The sequence below is a fragment of the Alligator mississippiensis genome, chromosome 10 (genome assembly GCF_030867095.1).
Source record: "Alligator mississippiensis isolate rAllMis1 chromosome 10, rAllMis1, whole genome shotgun sequence".
NCBI classification, from domain to species: Eukaryota; Metazoa; Chordata; order Crocodylia; family Alligatoridae; genus Alligator; species Alligator mississippiensis.
Genome location: NC_081833.1, coordinates 23,138,993 through 23,155,582, shown reverse-complemented (window position 1 = coordinate 23,155,582; position 16,590 = coordinate 23,138,993). Strand labels below are relative to the sequence as shown.

Here is a 16,590-nt window from a genome sequence, read left to right as displayed (position 1 = left end):
TTCCCTTCTCTTCCCATTCTCCCTTGCTCTAAATCTGATCCCGTGAAACTCATTTGTCTCAAGTTACCAAAGCCAACCCATTGCACCAAATGTAAAAATTTATGGAGGGACCTACCAGTCCACCTGGATTTCTACATCTCTTGTGTCTATCTTGGAGGGCGCCTCTCCATTGAGTTCCTTACTGCCACTCTTCAGGAGGTCCAGGACTGGCTCTATTTCTTTCAGCAGTTCATTGTTTTCAACCCCACCATTCAGGCAAGGATTGGCACTGGCATCTTCCTTTCCGGTCAAAGAGTCCTCACCTTTGGTGCTGGCAACCACACCGTTGAGGTGCATAGGCTTTGTTTCTTGTCTGCTCTCTCTAGCCCAGGTTGAACTAATGGAGCCCATGGTGTGGTCTGTTCCTTGCTGCTGCTCTTTGCTGTGTATGCTTGGATTGGACAAGTCAACTGCCTTTGCACTTGGGCACAGGGGTCTAGTTACTCTAATAGTTTTTGGTGTTCCATCACCAGTAAAGGTGGTCTCCAGGTGAGTGGTGAAGCCCTCAGGGCCCCTCAAAATGAGAACCACATAGGTCTCAGAGGCTATGCTCCTCAGGATCTCCAGGGCACTTTCATAGTTCATGTCCACCAGGGGCCTGCCATTGACAGCCAGGATAATGTCCCCTGCCTGGATGAGGCCACTTTGCTCAGCTGCCCCTCCCCGGATTAGATCAGAGATGATCACAGGTGGCTTGCTGACACGCTCCTTCACCAGAAATCCAAGGCCCCCAACCTTGCGCTTGAACAGTCTCACTGAAATGACGTTGGGCTGTATCTGCTGCACACTGAATACATTCTCTTCCATTGTAGCCTTGGATCTTCTAGCCCAGGGCACAAGACCTTGAGACCAAACAAGAAGTAACTAGCCTACTGTGGCACAGAGATCAACAGTTGAGAACAGATCACTGTTTCTCTCTACTTGGGCACTCTGCCTTTTGAACAATTTGTCTCGTAAACTTCTGTGGAGCATCAGTCATTACGCATCATTTCCAACTCTGTCTCCTGTAGCATAAGTTCATATATTTATTCATCCATTCCTCACTCTTCTCTCTCTCTCTTATGTAATACAATGGAGCTAGAAGCCCAGGTAGCCTTCAATGGGAAAGCAAAAGCATGTCACAAACAGAAGGCTGGGCTGGAGGGAAGAGGCAGGGAACTAAGCATCTCTCAGCTGAACAGAAGCTTGGGGATAAACACTAGAGGGCCGATGTTGCAGCCTCCAACCATCTCTTGACCTTATGCTTTGGACTTGGTTCACTTCACAGATATCCCCACAGCTTAGTTTTTAGGTTTGGAATAGGCCTGGAGCTTCTTTATCTGTAAAGGAGAAGAAAGAGAAAAAATGATGTTGCACAGAGCTCTATAAAGGCCCCATAAAGAGGTCTGCATGTTGCAGACACTGAAATACATTAAATATGAAGCATGCCACACAGATATCATTCCCGAGTGTCTCAAAAGCAGGCTGTAGCCTGCAGTGGGACTGATTCCATACTATTCATACTTCAATTTATATATGGATGCTAAGCAAAATAGAGGAGAGGAACCCCCACTAACAGACATTTCCATGACTGTGTTCTGACACAGCAGTATCCAACATTTGGTGCAAATGAGATTTATGGTCAAATCCTTAGCCGGCTCAGATTGGCATTGGCTCAATGAACTCAATGACACCGTGTTGACTTACACGAGATGAGGCCCCACATCCTAAAAAGTATCTTCAAGAGCCAAAGTATCTCTGGCAGAGATGGCTGATTAGCAACCAGAAAGGGGGATAAATTCCACTAAGGGTAAGGGCATGTTCCCCATCCCCATCCCACCCTGCTTCTTGCTTTGGATCTGAATACCAAGTTGGAAAGGATGTTTCAAAAGAAACAGTGAAAGTCATAAACAAAAATCAAATGATAAGGACCCACGCTGCGTGGGAGCACTTCTATGATCAATTCCAATACAGCTACCTCGAGTAACACCTTGCCTCAAACAGTCCCGCAGAAGTCAATGGAGCTACTTTAGAGCAAACCAGAGTTAGGGTGTTCTATCTTGTTCCTGATCCATTCCCTCCTGTCACTGAGACAAATCCAAAGTGTTCTTGCAGTAGGGCACTAACTTGAAGGAGACAAGCTGAGGAACTGCCCTCTCACTGCCCCTGAAATTCAAACCCTGTAGAACAATTGCGAAAATAAACTGCTTCAACTTATGGTGAGTGGGCTCATGCAGTGTTCCTGTCACTGTTCCTGTTCATGCCAGAGAAGCACTCTCTTGAACACATCTTGCTGTCCCACTACCCTTGAGAGCTGTCCTTGGAGGGGCGTGGCAGGCCTCAGCTGGAGCAGGTGGGAGAAGTATGCTGGGGAGATCTCACCAGGGGCCAAGAAGAGATGCATGCAAATTATCTAGGTAATGTTTTCTAAAGCACCCAAAGTCCCACTGCCTGCAAGTGGGAATTAGGTTCTTAAGTACCAGTTTGTTTTAACAAAAGCATGTCAGTAGTTTAGTCACTTAGTGGCTTTAGAAAATGTTATCCTCCAGTGCCACAGTCCAATCCATAGTTACTTTGTTGCAACTGAAACCTGAATTTCAGAGGGACAATTTAGAGCAGGATCAACAGCCTAACATTTGGCCTGTTGTTCATGCTTCACTGACCCTGCAGAATGGAAGCATTTATAATCTAAAGAAAATGGTCTCCTATCCCCCAAACTGTGCATGTTCTGAGCACTTGTATTTTGTATATGCCGCATTCACACTCAGCAGTTCTTCTTCCAAGCACACAAGGAAAAGAGTAGGACACCAGCCAAACAGCAGCATGGGGGCTGGTTCAGGCAACTTGTGCCCTTCTAACATGGAAAGCAGCATTTGCAGTTGGAATTGCCTGCATGCTGTAGGCAGGGGCAGGATTCCTCACACTTTGGATAAAGAAGGTAAATAACTCTATAACCATGGGGGAAATGAGCACAGCACAGGGAAAACTAGTGTCATGAGAGTGACACCACAGCAAGGCATCCTGGAGAGAGCAGAACCCCAGCACAAGTGTTCAAGAAGACCAGGTGTCCCTGGGAGCAGAGTCCCACTGTACCATGAACCAGAAGCATTGCTGCACAGGAACAACACTAAGAGAAGGCAGCAAGCTCACCACTGCCCTTCCCTCTGTCCCCAAAATTCAGTAAGTAGTGGATCAGGCACTCAGCACTGTCACTTTCTCCTCTTGCTATATGAAAGACACTGACCCAAGGCAAACTCCCTACAAGGCTGAGTAATTTGTAGTTCCACCCAGACAGATGAAAAGGCAAAATGAAAGAATTGGCCATGACAGCATCAAGGGCCTCCTTAGCAGAACTTACACTATACAAGAGTGGCCTTAAGTCCCCTTACTCTGTTGTGCAGCTCCAGTTCACACTGCAGTGATGTGCAAAAGGTAAACTCTGTGTGCATTTCACCACCTGACCAATGGGCAGGTTAGGGCAATTTCTCTGGTAGACACCCCATTTCCAAATGCTGCTAGTGTCAGACCCCGATCCAAAAGTTTCTTAAAACATTTCCAAAGAGGCAATATCTCACATTTCAAATGAGCCAACATGTACAACAGGTATAGCGGGGGGGGGGGGGGGGGGAGGGAGGGGCAGTTAAGGGGGTGCTAATTCTTAGGGGAGATCCCCTCTCTGTCAGCTCTCCCTGGACATTTACCTTCCCATGCTCATTTCCAGCAACTGCTCAAGCTTAGATTTTTCAAAGGTACCTAAAGGAATTAGGTGCCCGAATCCCATTGAAATCTGATAGGAGTTAGGCACCTATCTCCATTACTGGCAATATCTTCTTCAAAAATCTCCATCTCAGCAATCCCAGCATGTATTTTAAGGATGGAGTCTGGGTCTTTGCCAGGAATGCTGGTAAAGTGGTACATTGTTTGCAGAATGGTGGTAACTCCCTTTTTTTTTTACTGTGGAGGAAGCTAACAGGATAAGAAATCAATAGGTTCCCCTCTCCTTTTGCAGCCTACACCCCTTCCATGGTACTTCCCCAAGCACTGAGTTCACGCTGTGGTGACAGATATATACACACACACAAGTGTACAGAAACAAAGGCTGCAGCCGATGTGGAGGAATACTGGTTAAGAAAGAAATCTGTTATATTACCTGTGCTTCTCTTCCGCTGTTGTAGTATGAAGCAGGCTCTACACACTCCAGCTCTACACACAAAGCACAGAAGTGCAAAAGCACAAAGGAAAATAGCCAGACTGGGCTAAGGAAACAGGTTGGATAAACTAACAAGCAGTTGGAGTCCTCAGTAGTCCAGGGCAAAACTATTTCCATCCACTAGGGACCCCTGCTGGCATTTCACTGGATTAAAATCAACTTTTTTGGCTACCCAGGACACACTAGGCTGAGGTCTGTACTAGGCCTGTGCGAGTAGGCAAGTAGGCAGCTTCAGATCCAACTGCTTCAGATGTCAGCAATAGGATTGGTTTGCCGCTTTGATCCAGCCGAAGCAGCACCAAAGCTTCGGGGCCGCCTCGGAGATCCGGTCATAGGCTTTAATGGGGGATCAATGAAATATCTATAACTTTGTTTTTTATCTCTAATTTGGGTGAAACTTGCAGAGGCGGTAGCCTCTGTGGAGAGCATGAAGCTTGCAAAGTTTCAAGAAGATGGGGGCAGGGGTTTGGGGGAAACTGCATCCCAAATTCTGACTCCTGTCATGTCTATGTGTTACACCACAGGGGCGTGAAAACTGCAGGGGTGGTAGCCCCTGATGAGGCCATGAAGCATGCCAGGTTTCAAGAAGATCGGTGCAGGGGTTCGGGGGGAACTGCACCTCAAGCTACCGACAGGCAAAACTCATGATGTAGGTGGGTGCTTGGGTGACTGTGTCTGTCTTAGGGCACAGGGGGGTGAAATCTAGTGCAGGCCACAAAGCCTACAAGCTGTGTGTCTCTCTCTCTGGGGGAGTCTGGCTTCTGGGGCCCTGCACCTCAAGCTGCTGACAGGCAAAACTCGTGACGTGGGTAGGTGACATTTTGTGTGTGTTAAGGTGCACCCTTCCTGGTGCTGGGGCCTCTGCACAACACAGCAGTGTGCCCCAGTGAGGCGTCCTCCTCCCCTACAGCCTCACGCCCAGTCCTCCACTTTATGTGACAACAGGTAAAATAACTTAGCTGGCTCAACATCGGTAGCATCAGCAGCAGCAGCAAAGGTACCCAAACAGCACTGTCACAGAACCTTTCTTTTTATAAAGCAATTGACAGCAAGAAGTAAAGATGTTGTGTTGTGTTGTGTTGGACATATGATGTTACTCATGGTGTGTGATGGCTTATTTTGTGTTTTTATGTCTATATGTGTATTATATAAAAAAAGGAGTACTTAAAAAATTTATCTTTGGAAGCTTTAGGGTTGAAAACCCCTTTGTCAGGCTGAGGAAGTATGTGCAGTTGGTCCTGGATGGAAGGAATAGTAAAGAAGCCAGAGGTTGGGCTGGCCCACGATGCAGGCAAGAAAGCCAGTCAGTGAAAATGGAAATGGAGTCATCAGGGGGTGAGGGACAGGCTGAGGTGGGGGTAGGGGGATGTAGCAGTGCAGGTAAAAGTGCAGAGGTGCCTGGGGAGTCAGATGTCCGGCCGATCACAGTGTGCCAGAACTCCACTGTCTAATCTATATTGAGTTCATGAGTTTCTGTAGGAGGCTGATGAAGTGCAGTTCATAGGCCCAGTTCTGAAAAGTGGTTTGTACATTCAAATAAGCACATAACCTCATCACCAGAACTGAAGTCAACTTCCTACAGCTCAAAACACAAAACCTGCCAAGTATCTCCAGTACCCCCCCAAACTGCACACCAGAATCTAACAAAGACAACAAAACCCAACTACCTGTGGGGGCACTTTCCTCACGGAAAAAACACTCTGCCTCCGATCTCTCAGGCCTGATCCTGAGAGGGAACAAATTACAATGCAAACCACTTTTCAGAGCTGGGCAACCGTGGCCAGATCCTGCCACATCTGGATTCAGTTTGCCCAGTAGGGCAAGGGGTCGCAGTCCAGTGGCTCCACATCCTCAGCAAGATAGGTTGCCACCGAAGCCTGAGCGCTACCTGCCCAAGGCTGGGGTCTGATGCATTTGGACCCCAGCATTGAAGCCTTGCCCATGGCCCACATTGGCAGTGGCTGGTGTGGAAGAGACTGGTTGGTGCTGGCGCCGGTGCTGGAAGTGCTGGCATGGGAAAGTGGATCCCCCTCTTCCACATCCCCTCATCTCTGCACTTTGGCCTCCCTGACCAGCACCTGCATCCAGTGATCAAGGGTTTTGGGGCTGCCAGTGCACATGCCCGCCATCTTGTGAACTGTACTGGACTGCAAGGGATCCAGCCATCTTCTGATGTCCTCCTTCAGCCGCCTCACCAGTGCCTGTGCATCTGGTGACAACGGCCTGCCCCAGCCAGGAACATCGATCCCCTGGAACTTCTCCATTTGGTTCTCCAGTTCCCTCACTAGAGGGATCACCTGGCTGAGGAGGGCATCGCTAGCACTAAGGGTCTCAGTAGCCTTGAGGAAGGGCTCGAGGACCACCAAGATCTGGGAGATGGTACCTCACTCAGCTCTGTTCAGGGGGCCACTGATCCCAATCTCCCCAAGCAAGGCCACCTCATGGATGGCCTTCTGTTGCTCCATCAACCTTTCGAGCATCAGGTATGTGGATTCCACCGTCTCTCCACATCCTGCATGATTCTGTGCTGCAGGATGCTGAGCTCTACCTGTTTCTCCCACAGCATCTTGCCCCCTTGATGCTGTGGTGGAAGTAGCCCACCACCTTCCTGCGTTTCAAAATCAGCTGGCTTGTAGAAGTACTGAGGGCAGCACCATCACTGGCAGCCCTGTCCCCCTCCAAGGCATCCCTCACTATTAGGTGCAGCCTGTGTGCCACACAGCAGATGCCAACAAAGTTGGCATCACGGACAGCCTTCACCATATTGGTCCCATCGTCAGCGACCATGAACCCGCAGGTGAGCTCGGCCTGCCCAAAAAGCCACCCCTGCACCATGCAGTTCATGGCCCCCATGATCTCCCTTGCCGCGTGGGACTCATTCAGCACCTCGGCTTGCAGTAGAGTCCACCAATGGCCCGACTGATTGCACCAGTGCCCTGTGAGGGAGAGGTAGGTGTGATTGCCACCCCAGCTACTCCAGATGTTGGAGGTGAAGTGCACAGCTACCTGCAGCACTGCCCTGCGCAACTCCTCCCTCAAGTTCTCCCTGCATGCCTCCTACAGGGAAGGCACCACTGCCCTGCTAAGGGTGGTGTGTGCGGGCACTTTGTAAAATGGGGCCAGAAGTGCTACAAACCGCCTGAACCCTGGCCGCTCAACTAGGGAGCAGGGCTGGCTATCCAGAGCAAGCATCTCCCCAGTGCTCTGAGTGATCTCACTTGCCTTGGGAACACGCCCCCCTTTCTGTCCACCTTTCCCCCACTGGTCCAGGGTGGCCTGCCTCTACTTTGGGGGCAAGGGGGCTCTGGAGAGAGCAGGGGACTTCCTTTTCGGCACACTCGCACTGGTGCCAGGCTGAGCAGGAAGAAGGGCGAGGGGGTGCTGCCTCCTCAGATGCAACAGCATCGCTGTGGTGGAAAAGTGTCTCATGTCCTTGCCACGGCTCATGTGCCTTCGGCAGTGCTGGCAGATAGCAAACCCAGGATCATCTGCCAGCTCAAAATGCTCCCACACTACACTACTCCCCCACTTCTGGGGGGAGGGTGAGGATCCTGCCTTATCCCACTCCTCAGCAGGCTGAGGCTCAACAGCAGGAGGAGCTGCCTCAGCTGAGCCACTTGCCTCCACAACCTCAGCCTCCTCCAAGGTGCTGCTTTCTGGAGGAGACCTGGGTCTAGGGGAAACTTGAGGGGTGTGGAGCACAAACTCTGATTCCTCCTCAGCCCCCAGAATTGCTTGAGCCAGCGCGCTCAGCATCCCTAGTTCCAGCTCCAGCTTCTCCTCTGGCAGTAGGAGGCTCACACAGAGATGAAATTGGGGTGGAGGAGGCAGTGATTCCACTGCTGGTGCCCACTTCTGGACCGAGCGGAGGTGGTGCAGGTACAGGGATGTCAGGTGCAGACACTGCTCCCAGCTCTTGGCTTCCACTGGCAGCACTGATGTCATGGCTACTCGGGAACAGAACGCATCTGTGTTTGGGAGGGGGGGAGCTTGCAGCTCTAGCTCTCTCCCTACCCTCTCTCCCTCCCCTGCCAGAACACCTGGCACCTGCCTTTCCAGCACGCTTTCTATTGATCTTTCCCATGCTGCAAAGGTCTCTGTGTGTGTCAATCCTTTTATATTGTGCGTTTCATTCCCTCTGTTGCGTGCGTGCACTGGCCTCTTCTTTGATTGTTTGCTTCAGTGTTTAGAGTTATGTAAAAATTGTGTGCTGTCTGTCTGTTTGCCTTCTTCTCCTATGAATATCTGATTTTTCTTTATATTATGTGTCTTTCTGTGTGTGTGTGTGTGTGTGTGTGTGTGTGTGTGTGTCCAAGGAATCTGTTAGCCTCCCTGCACAGTGATGGATCACACTGGCATGGAAAACGCAGCTTTCTTTTTTCAAAGTTTCAAAAAAAAAAAAAAAAGAGCAAATATAAATTCAAAGAAATGAACTGAATAGTAATACTAATAGTAATTGAATAGAATAGCTAAGCTAAGCTAAATCCTACCCACTCCTTTCTAACAAGAAAAAGGAGCAGGCAAGTTCAACTGCTGGGTACAGTAAGCAAGCTGCAATGCATCAGTCTGAGAGTTCCTTTCTCTCAGTTCCTGAGAGGGAACAAGCTGGGAAAAAGACAGAGCACACCTCCAAACAAAGGCTTTTATGCTGTTTCTAGTCCCACCCCACAGACGCTGTTATTGGAAAGGCAGCCAGGGAGAAATCCTTCTCACCGGCCACCTACACATCAGTATTCCCTCCCCCCCCTCTAACTTTCAGTTAAGCTGTCTGAAGCATCCAAAGCATTTCTGAAGTGCTTCGGACACTCGGAACAAAGGACACTCTGGACAGCTTAACTGAGCCTGCACTTCGATCTGGGCATGCTGCTTCAGATGCTGAAGCGTCCAAAGCAGCCCCAGATCCAAAGTGCGATCCGAAGACTCACACAGTCCTAGTCTGTACTGACCCATTCAACCCCTATGGGACCTACAGAAATGTACTGAGGTTTAGGGTAAGATAGGGTTTAGTCCATCATTCTGATGAACACAATGCAGTTATTTCCCCTCTCTCCAGCTGAAGGTCATCTCCCCAAACACAGGGCCCATGTGGGTGGGGTGGGGTGAGGAGCAGTCTTTTCCTATGAACAAGTCAGGCCTCTATTGAAATTAGCTGGTTTCATAATATGCACAAGCCCTTAGTAATGATTTGTCTTCCTTGGCAGTCACTGGTGGACCCAGGGCGGGGGGGCTGAACCCCCCTTTAATTCCTGCTCCACCCAAAGTTTAAAAGCAAATGCCTGGCAGTGGCAGCAGTATTTCTATTCAGGCAGCAACAAGGGAGTCAACTGAATCAATGATTCACTATAATCATCCTTATTCCTTCTAAACTCTTCATCCCACAGCTGTTAACAATCTTCTCTCCTTTTTAATGATCTTGATGTTTCACTAATCAACCTCTCCTATCTTCTGCGACTCTGCTGTCTGTTAGCTGCTCCTGGTAATGCAGCTCGTATTTCATAGCCATGCAGACTGTTTTGAACTCTAGCTAAAAACATTAATTCAGGTATGGAAATAACTTCCAGTGAAGCATTGCATACAATGTCAAGATGCTCAAGAAGGCTACATTTTGTTCTATGAATCTGCAAAAAAAAAAGGAGTAAATTTAATTCTAATGATTACAGGATTAATAAAACAACAGCTTTTGATATTTTTTGCCAAGTGTGTTGCATTTTTATAGACAGCATATGATACAGCAAATTAATGCATGTTCCAATAAAGTTATATTTGTTTTTGCTTGCATCTTAAACTGTGTAACATAGTGCTAGGCCTCTAGCATATTAGTTAAGTCTTTAGCTTCTTTTTAACTGAAGAACTATAGAGGTCATAAAATATGTGATGATGCACCACACCATCTGAATCCCCGTTTTTCAAAATCCTAGGTCTGGCCATGTTGGTGGTGGGTGTGAAGATTAGCCAGGGACAAGTAAAATTCCACATCTTGTATATTATGAACCAGAGACGTGACATGGGCTTCTCCTTTTGTGGCTCCGTGTACAGACAGGGAACTGGGGTAGATGTATGTGTAGCCCATCTAGGGCTCTGTCAAAAGCAAGAGGAAGAAACCAGGGAAATAACTCCACAGAGGCAAGAGCTGTGAAGAGTAAATTAAATTCTACAGGCCATAATCACAGAAAGCAGCCACTAATGCTTAAAGATGAAGGACTGCCAGAGGGGGCTCAAGTGTTTGCAGAATCCTGGGTCACATTTGTTGGAGTGGGATCAGATGCCATCCCTGGTACGTTCATGGATTCCAGGGTCACATAGTCGCAGGGACTAAGGTCACAGGCTGTGCCTGCAGTGATTTAGGGTTTCTGTTGGACTCCCAGCTGGTCTGTTGACACCAACATCATTTTGTTTTCTATCTATGGAAAATACCTTTAAAGCCAAGCAGCTTCCAGGGCCAATACTTGAATTATAGGTGAAAATATTCAGCCTCCCCAATCTCCCTTTGGCATCTTCATTCTGTAGCTTCACCAGTGTCTGTGGTTGGGAGATGGTATCAGTAGACTAACCTGGTAGGGTGCTTCCCTTCCACCGTGCCACTACACAGAACTACTGCAGAAGAATGTCAAATTGTGCAAAGGAGCAGCAATACAGCAGTATCTGGGGGTCCTATGGTAGGACACAGAGGTAGTTTCTCTTACACCTTTTCATCCTCTAACCTCATTTGTCCCTCTCTTTTCCCTTGCTTCCTGGCCAAAAGCAATTATGGTAACAGCTGGCTTACCAACATCAGTGAGATCCAAACTAGACCCTCTCCTCTCAAGTGCCCCAAGATATTTGCAAAGGCAGCCTCAACAGGCAAGTCTAGCATCCTCACATTATATAGGATCTTTTTTCTTAATCTCCCTTCTTCACTCTAAGCAGGTGTCCATCCAGTTGGTCCAATAAAAGATGTCACCCACCTAATTCTTGGACCATCACAGCTACAATATTACTCCAACCTTACCAGACATGGGAGATATAGAAATTTGCCATTTACAACGGAAAATCCACAGCCTAAAGAAAAAAGAAGTGGCCTGATGAAAAAAGCAGTGCATTTGAAAACTTGTCTACGCAGCTGATCCAGTAAAAGATTCACTCACAGAAATTCTTGCCTCAGTTAGTTTTTATGTATTATGAACACTCTGAAAGGGGTATCAGCAGAAAGGGGGGTATGTGTAGAAATGATGCACAACCAAATGTTGTGAGAGACTCTCCCTGCTCCTCTACTTAACAGCAACATAAGCCAAGTATGGGCCTAATGAAAAGACATAAACCATTATGTTTATAGACCCCTGCAGATTGGTGGTGACCAGAACCACATGAAAGGCCAATTGAAAGAGAGGTTTCCATAACAATCTTGAGTCATTAATTTCTCTCTCTCCCTCACAAAATGTCTCATCACTGTCTGCATGCATTTTGCAATAGGAAGGAGGATTCTGGCTATTACTAGCAACAGAGGGATGGCAAATGCCTAGAGGAGGTCCATTGGCAATGGGATACATATAAGAAAGATAAGAGAGAGCTTCCACCCCCAGGAGCTAAATAGGGGCATTTCCTTTGCTTTGCCTGACCTAGCCTTGCTATGGGAAAGGGAGTCTTGCCTGCCCTACAGCAGGAACAGTGAAAACAAATAAGCTCTGATTCTGGGGAAGGGGAATGTGCAACTTCCATAGATCCTTCCATAGGCGACATTGGGGGGGGGGATGTGCCCCCCCCCCCCCCAAGATTGGCCACTGCTGCCAGCTTCTGCAGGTGGTCGCTGCTCACCACCTTGCTGCCACCAGCTTCTGCGGGCAGTCGCTACTTGCCAGCCCTCCTACCCCCACTGCCTGCTTCTGCAGGCGGTTGCCACTCACCACACTGACGCTGATGACACTGCTGGCTTCTGCAGGTGGTCATTGCTGAACCAGCTGCTATCAGTCTACTCAATGACAACATCAACAGCTCTACTTTGAGTCACTGCCCTGATGTATTTATTTCATAGTGGTGCTTGAGGTTAGCCTCAAACTTGCCTCTGGTCATGGTCTCCAGCCTGCTGCCCCTGACCTCACTAGATTTTCACAGATTCACATCACCATTTCCAAGAGTGGAAGAGGAGCCTAGCCAATTATTTTGTCTACAGTGCAGGGCTAGCAAAAGTGATCTGAAATGCTTTCAACACGTGGAAAATGAGGTCATCATAATATCCAGTGAGGATCCAAACTACCGATTTGCTCACAATTCATTTTTTACTTATCAGCAGATATAAATAAGACTCTAAAATCTGTTTAAACATCATATGAAAGCAGTTGTCAGGTTATTTGGAAAGGGAAATAACCCTGTTATTTGTCCTAGTTTACACAGTATAATTATGCTCAGCTTCTAAGCTCCTGTGGCTAGGGATGTCCTTTTGTTCTGCTTTTGTACAGTTTCTAAGTCTGGTTTCTGACTGAGTTTCTAGAAGTGCAGAGTCCCCACTGAGCCAAAGGAACCAGTCGGAGTGGGACACCTTTGTAAATCTGAATATTTATTTGGGGTCATAATGTGACTTATTAGGTGTCACATTATTCTGAAGAGTGGACAGGAAGATCTCACTGCCCATGAAACTCTTGTTTTGGGTGAAGAGGTGTCAGCCACTGCTATGTATCCATCCCCTGCCCTCATTGCAGAAAGCTATTTGAGAAACATGCCAGTATTTTGAAAGCATCATCATTTTACCCTTCAGGAAAGAAAGAAAGCTTAGAGGCTCTCACTTCTCCCAACAGACCAATTTTCAGTGCTTTTCTACAGAACCAAGACACTTTCTGGGGAAAAAAAAAGTATCAGTCTGATTCCTCCCAAACCCTTCCTGCTTTAAACATCTTGGTGAAGAGTTTAGGCAGGCCTGAGGATTGTGCTGACTTAGCATCCTGTAGCCCTGGAGGGGTCTCAAGCAGCCAGGGACAATTACCCACACAAACATGTCAGACTTGTCCTTAGTTTTCCCATTTTGGTACTGCCCTCACTGTCTACAGGCACCTTCAGTTGTACTCTGCTCTCACTCCCACTCACTGTACAGGGAGGCAGCTCTGCTGCCCTCAGTAGAGAGGCTCATGGTTTACCTCAGCTGCAAGCAAGTACAGAAGCAAATCCTTCGTGCCCCGTGACTCTCCTCTGGCCTCATCAGCGTGTCTCCTAATGGAGTAGCAGGTGTCATTACATGAGTGTGGGAGGCTAGAGAGAGAAGACTATGCCACCTACACAGTACTCAGGGAAAGAATGGCCAAGCTACCAACTACGAATCCACTTGTCAACACACAGCCATTATAAATATTTTCCTAGACACCCAAGAGCCCATTAGAGCCCATCACATGTCAATTAGCTGATGCATTTTTGCAGGGAGAAGTCAGAGTTTGGAATAGGAAACCCTGATCTCCAAGGCTAAGGACTAACAAACAGCTCCCGAAGCTCCAGGCAGCACAGATCACCTCATGCATTAGCTACAGTTCTGCAGAAGGCTCACAATATCCCTCCAATTCAGAGTATTTCCTAGCACATGTAATTTTCTTCAGAGAAATCATTCTATTTTTAATTTCATACATACCCATATAATCACATAGCTACAATAAGAAATGAGTTTGTGGAATACACCAAATAGTCAGGCTGTGGGGGGCATATTCATGGAACAGAGACATCCCTGCCTTAGCACCACACACCATGAACAGTCTTCTAGCACCATCAGGAGATCCTGTGCTATTGAAGAGACAATGGTTCAGTTCCCATGACTGGTTCAGGTTTAGGCATATGAAATCCCCTCCTCAGCTTTGCTGGGTTTTTGGTTGTAGCTGTGTCAGCCTAAGGCAAGGTTCTTTGAGTGGATATGATATCTTGGTTGGTCTAATAAAAGATACCACATTCACTCAAAGAATCGTGCTTCCCCAGCTTTGCAATGTCAAGAGAGGGCAAGTAGCATCAGCCACAATGAGATCTTGTGAGACACCAATACTTTCCTATTCTGGCCTCGGATCGGTCCTTTGATTCACTTTGTGCGGACATGAGATGTGCACAAACTGCTATTGGTTCTCAGTCACTCAGCTAGACAAGGAAGTTGCACAGGTAAAACTGAAAGGAGAAAATGGCCCAGTGTTATTTGGACACCCTGAAATTTTCACGACTGGAGGGGGATGGGGGGGGGGGCAGCAACATTTAAACACCAATTTTTTCAAATACAACATGCAGTATTTTCTAAAATTCAGCTGCTAGAAGTCAGGGTGTTCATTTTAATTGAGGAAATATGGTAACAACAGTTTCTGCCCCCTAAGACTCAAGCAGTGAAAGAGAAACTACTCCTGTGTCCTACCATAGGACCCCCAGATGCTGCTGCATTGCTGCTTCTTTGCACAATTTGATACTGGCATTCTTCTGCGGTAGTTCTGTGTAGTGACACCGTTGCTGTGTAGTGGCAGCAGTTGCTAGAGGAAAGCAAAAGTAAAGCTACAGATATTTTAGGAAGGGCTCTCTAGCTGCCAGTTCTCTTCCTTCTTTCCACAGCCCTCCCCCCACCCATTCCAATTGAGGCTCTCAAGGAAAGATTGTTTTTTTTTCATTCTGTCTTTCAAAAAACAAAGTGTATATTTTATTCAGGAGCAATCTGTATGCTAAAAAAACAAAAAAAAAAAAAATCTTACATGCCACCTAAATTTAAGAAAGGTCTTTTGGGGGAGAATATGTTTCAGAGAGAGAATGAAGTTGGTAGAAAGAATACCATCATATAGTATAAGTTGCTAGCAGATGGCCTTTGAGCAATCTTTCTGGGCAAAGACAGCTTTCGTGAGCATTTGCCAGTGGATCTGACTGACTGACTGCAATGTTGGACAGCTCACATGACTTCTGTCCCTTAGCTTCTCCTGCTGTAAATTGCTGTACTTTCCTGTATAATTGTGAGGTCTCACAGATCCTTGTAAAGTACTCTGAGATTGTGAAAGGGACTGAGATAGAAAGGAGACTGCAGACAAGGGAGACATTACAGAGGACAGACCTATTAATATTATATCCACGGAGAATCCTCAGTAGGAAGCTCTGTCTAAAGAACAAGCAGGTTTTCCACAGAACCAGATCCCATGACTTCCCAGGACTTCTTCAGATCGCTCTTGTATCAGCCAAGGACAACAAACTTTGGATCAAAGTCAACTCATCCCACCCAACACAAAGCAATAAAAGAAGGCAGTTAAGTCTTAATGTGCAGGGCAAAAATGTGCTGGAACAGTTTAATTTTTTTTTTAAGACTTATTAATGGAAATAAAAAGTGATATAATCTGCAATTTTTTACATCCAAGAGCTGTGGCTCAAATAAACAGTTAACATACTAGTAAAGCTATTGGAGGCCAAATCCTTTCCAGGATACTACTCACCTGATTGAGATGAGCAGGATTTTTTTTCCTGAATGCAGCATATATGCTGCTTTGATCAATGATTTCTTCGGTTCCATATGAAAGCAGCTAGTTTCAACAGGAAGCTAGACCAGTGTTTCCCGACCTTTTCCAGCCCAGGGCGCACTTACATTAATATTTTTTTTCCGTGGCACACCTGTTAAGGCATTCCCCATCCTCATACCTATTGTAGTTCATCACCATGGCAAAATTCCACAGCACACCTCTTCATTTCCAACAGCACACTGGTTGGGAAACACTGAGCTAGACTGTACCTTCAGATTTTAGTCCCTGCTGTCCCCCATATCGTGTGTAACTGAGGGAAAGTCATCGAGTCTTTCTGTGCCTTTCCACCTGTAAAATGGGCACTTTGCTGCCTCACAGGTGCTGTAATGATCAGAACACAGAGTCAAGATATTATGGTACTGGGAGCTGGAGACATGCCCAAGATACGGATGTTCAATGGCAACACCTGCACACAAACTGCAGCCTCTCACAAAAAAAAAAATACTCCTCTTCACTGGTATGACTGTAAACTAGACTGCAAAAGGCAAGACTGGCAACACACACACATGCATCTTCATCCCCTCACCCCTGCAATCTATAAGGTTTGAATCAGATGGCACTGCTGTGGTTTCTGTACAGGGGGGGGTTGTGATCTGCTGGTGAGCAGACTGCTCTTTCTTCAGCAAAGAATAATGTCCTCAACAGCCCAATTTGGCCTCATGTAAGAGTTAAACGTGAGGGAGGCAAAAGAATCAAACAGCTTTGCGGTCCTTTGTTTAATAGCAAATCCCTTGAAAACAGAAAAGCGTTTAGAGCTGCCAAGTAAAATTTCAAGTAATAAACTCTACCGCACATGGTAAATTGGCTGATTGTATTTAAAAGTAAGGCAGAAGACAGATCAATCCTGTACGGTCACATGCAACCCCCCACACGCCCCCATCATAA

General features: G+C 47.0%; 1 protein-coding gene across 8 annotated transcripts in view; it reads right to left on the bottom strand.

The window, feature by feature from the left end:
• Nucleotides 1-16,590, bottom strand: part of NOS1 (nitric oxide synthase 1) — a 153,292-nt gene that overhangs the window by 76,012 nt on the left and 60,690 nt on the right. For all 8 annotated transcript variants that reach the window (XM_059713558.1, XM_059713559.1, XM_059713560.1 and 5 more), the window contains one exon: nucleotides 116-1,358. In XM_059713558.1, the coding sequence (XP_059569541.1) occupies nucleotides 116-846 (731 nt within the window). In that variant the 5' untranslated portion in view covers nucleotides 847-1,358. The remainder of the gene's footprint in view (nucleotides 1-115; nucleotides 1,359-16,590) is intronic.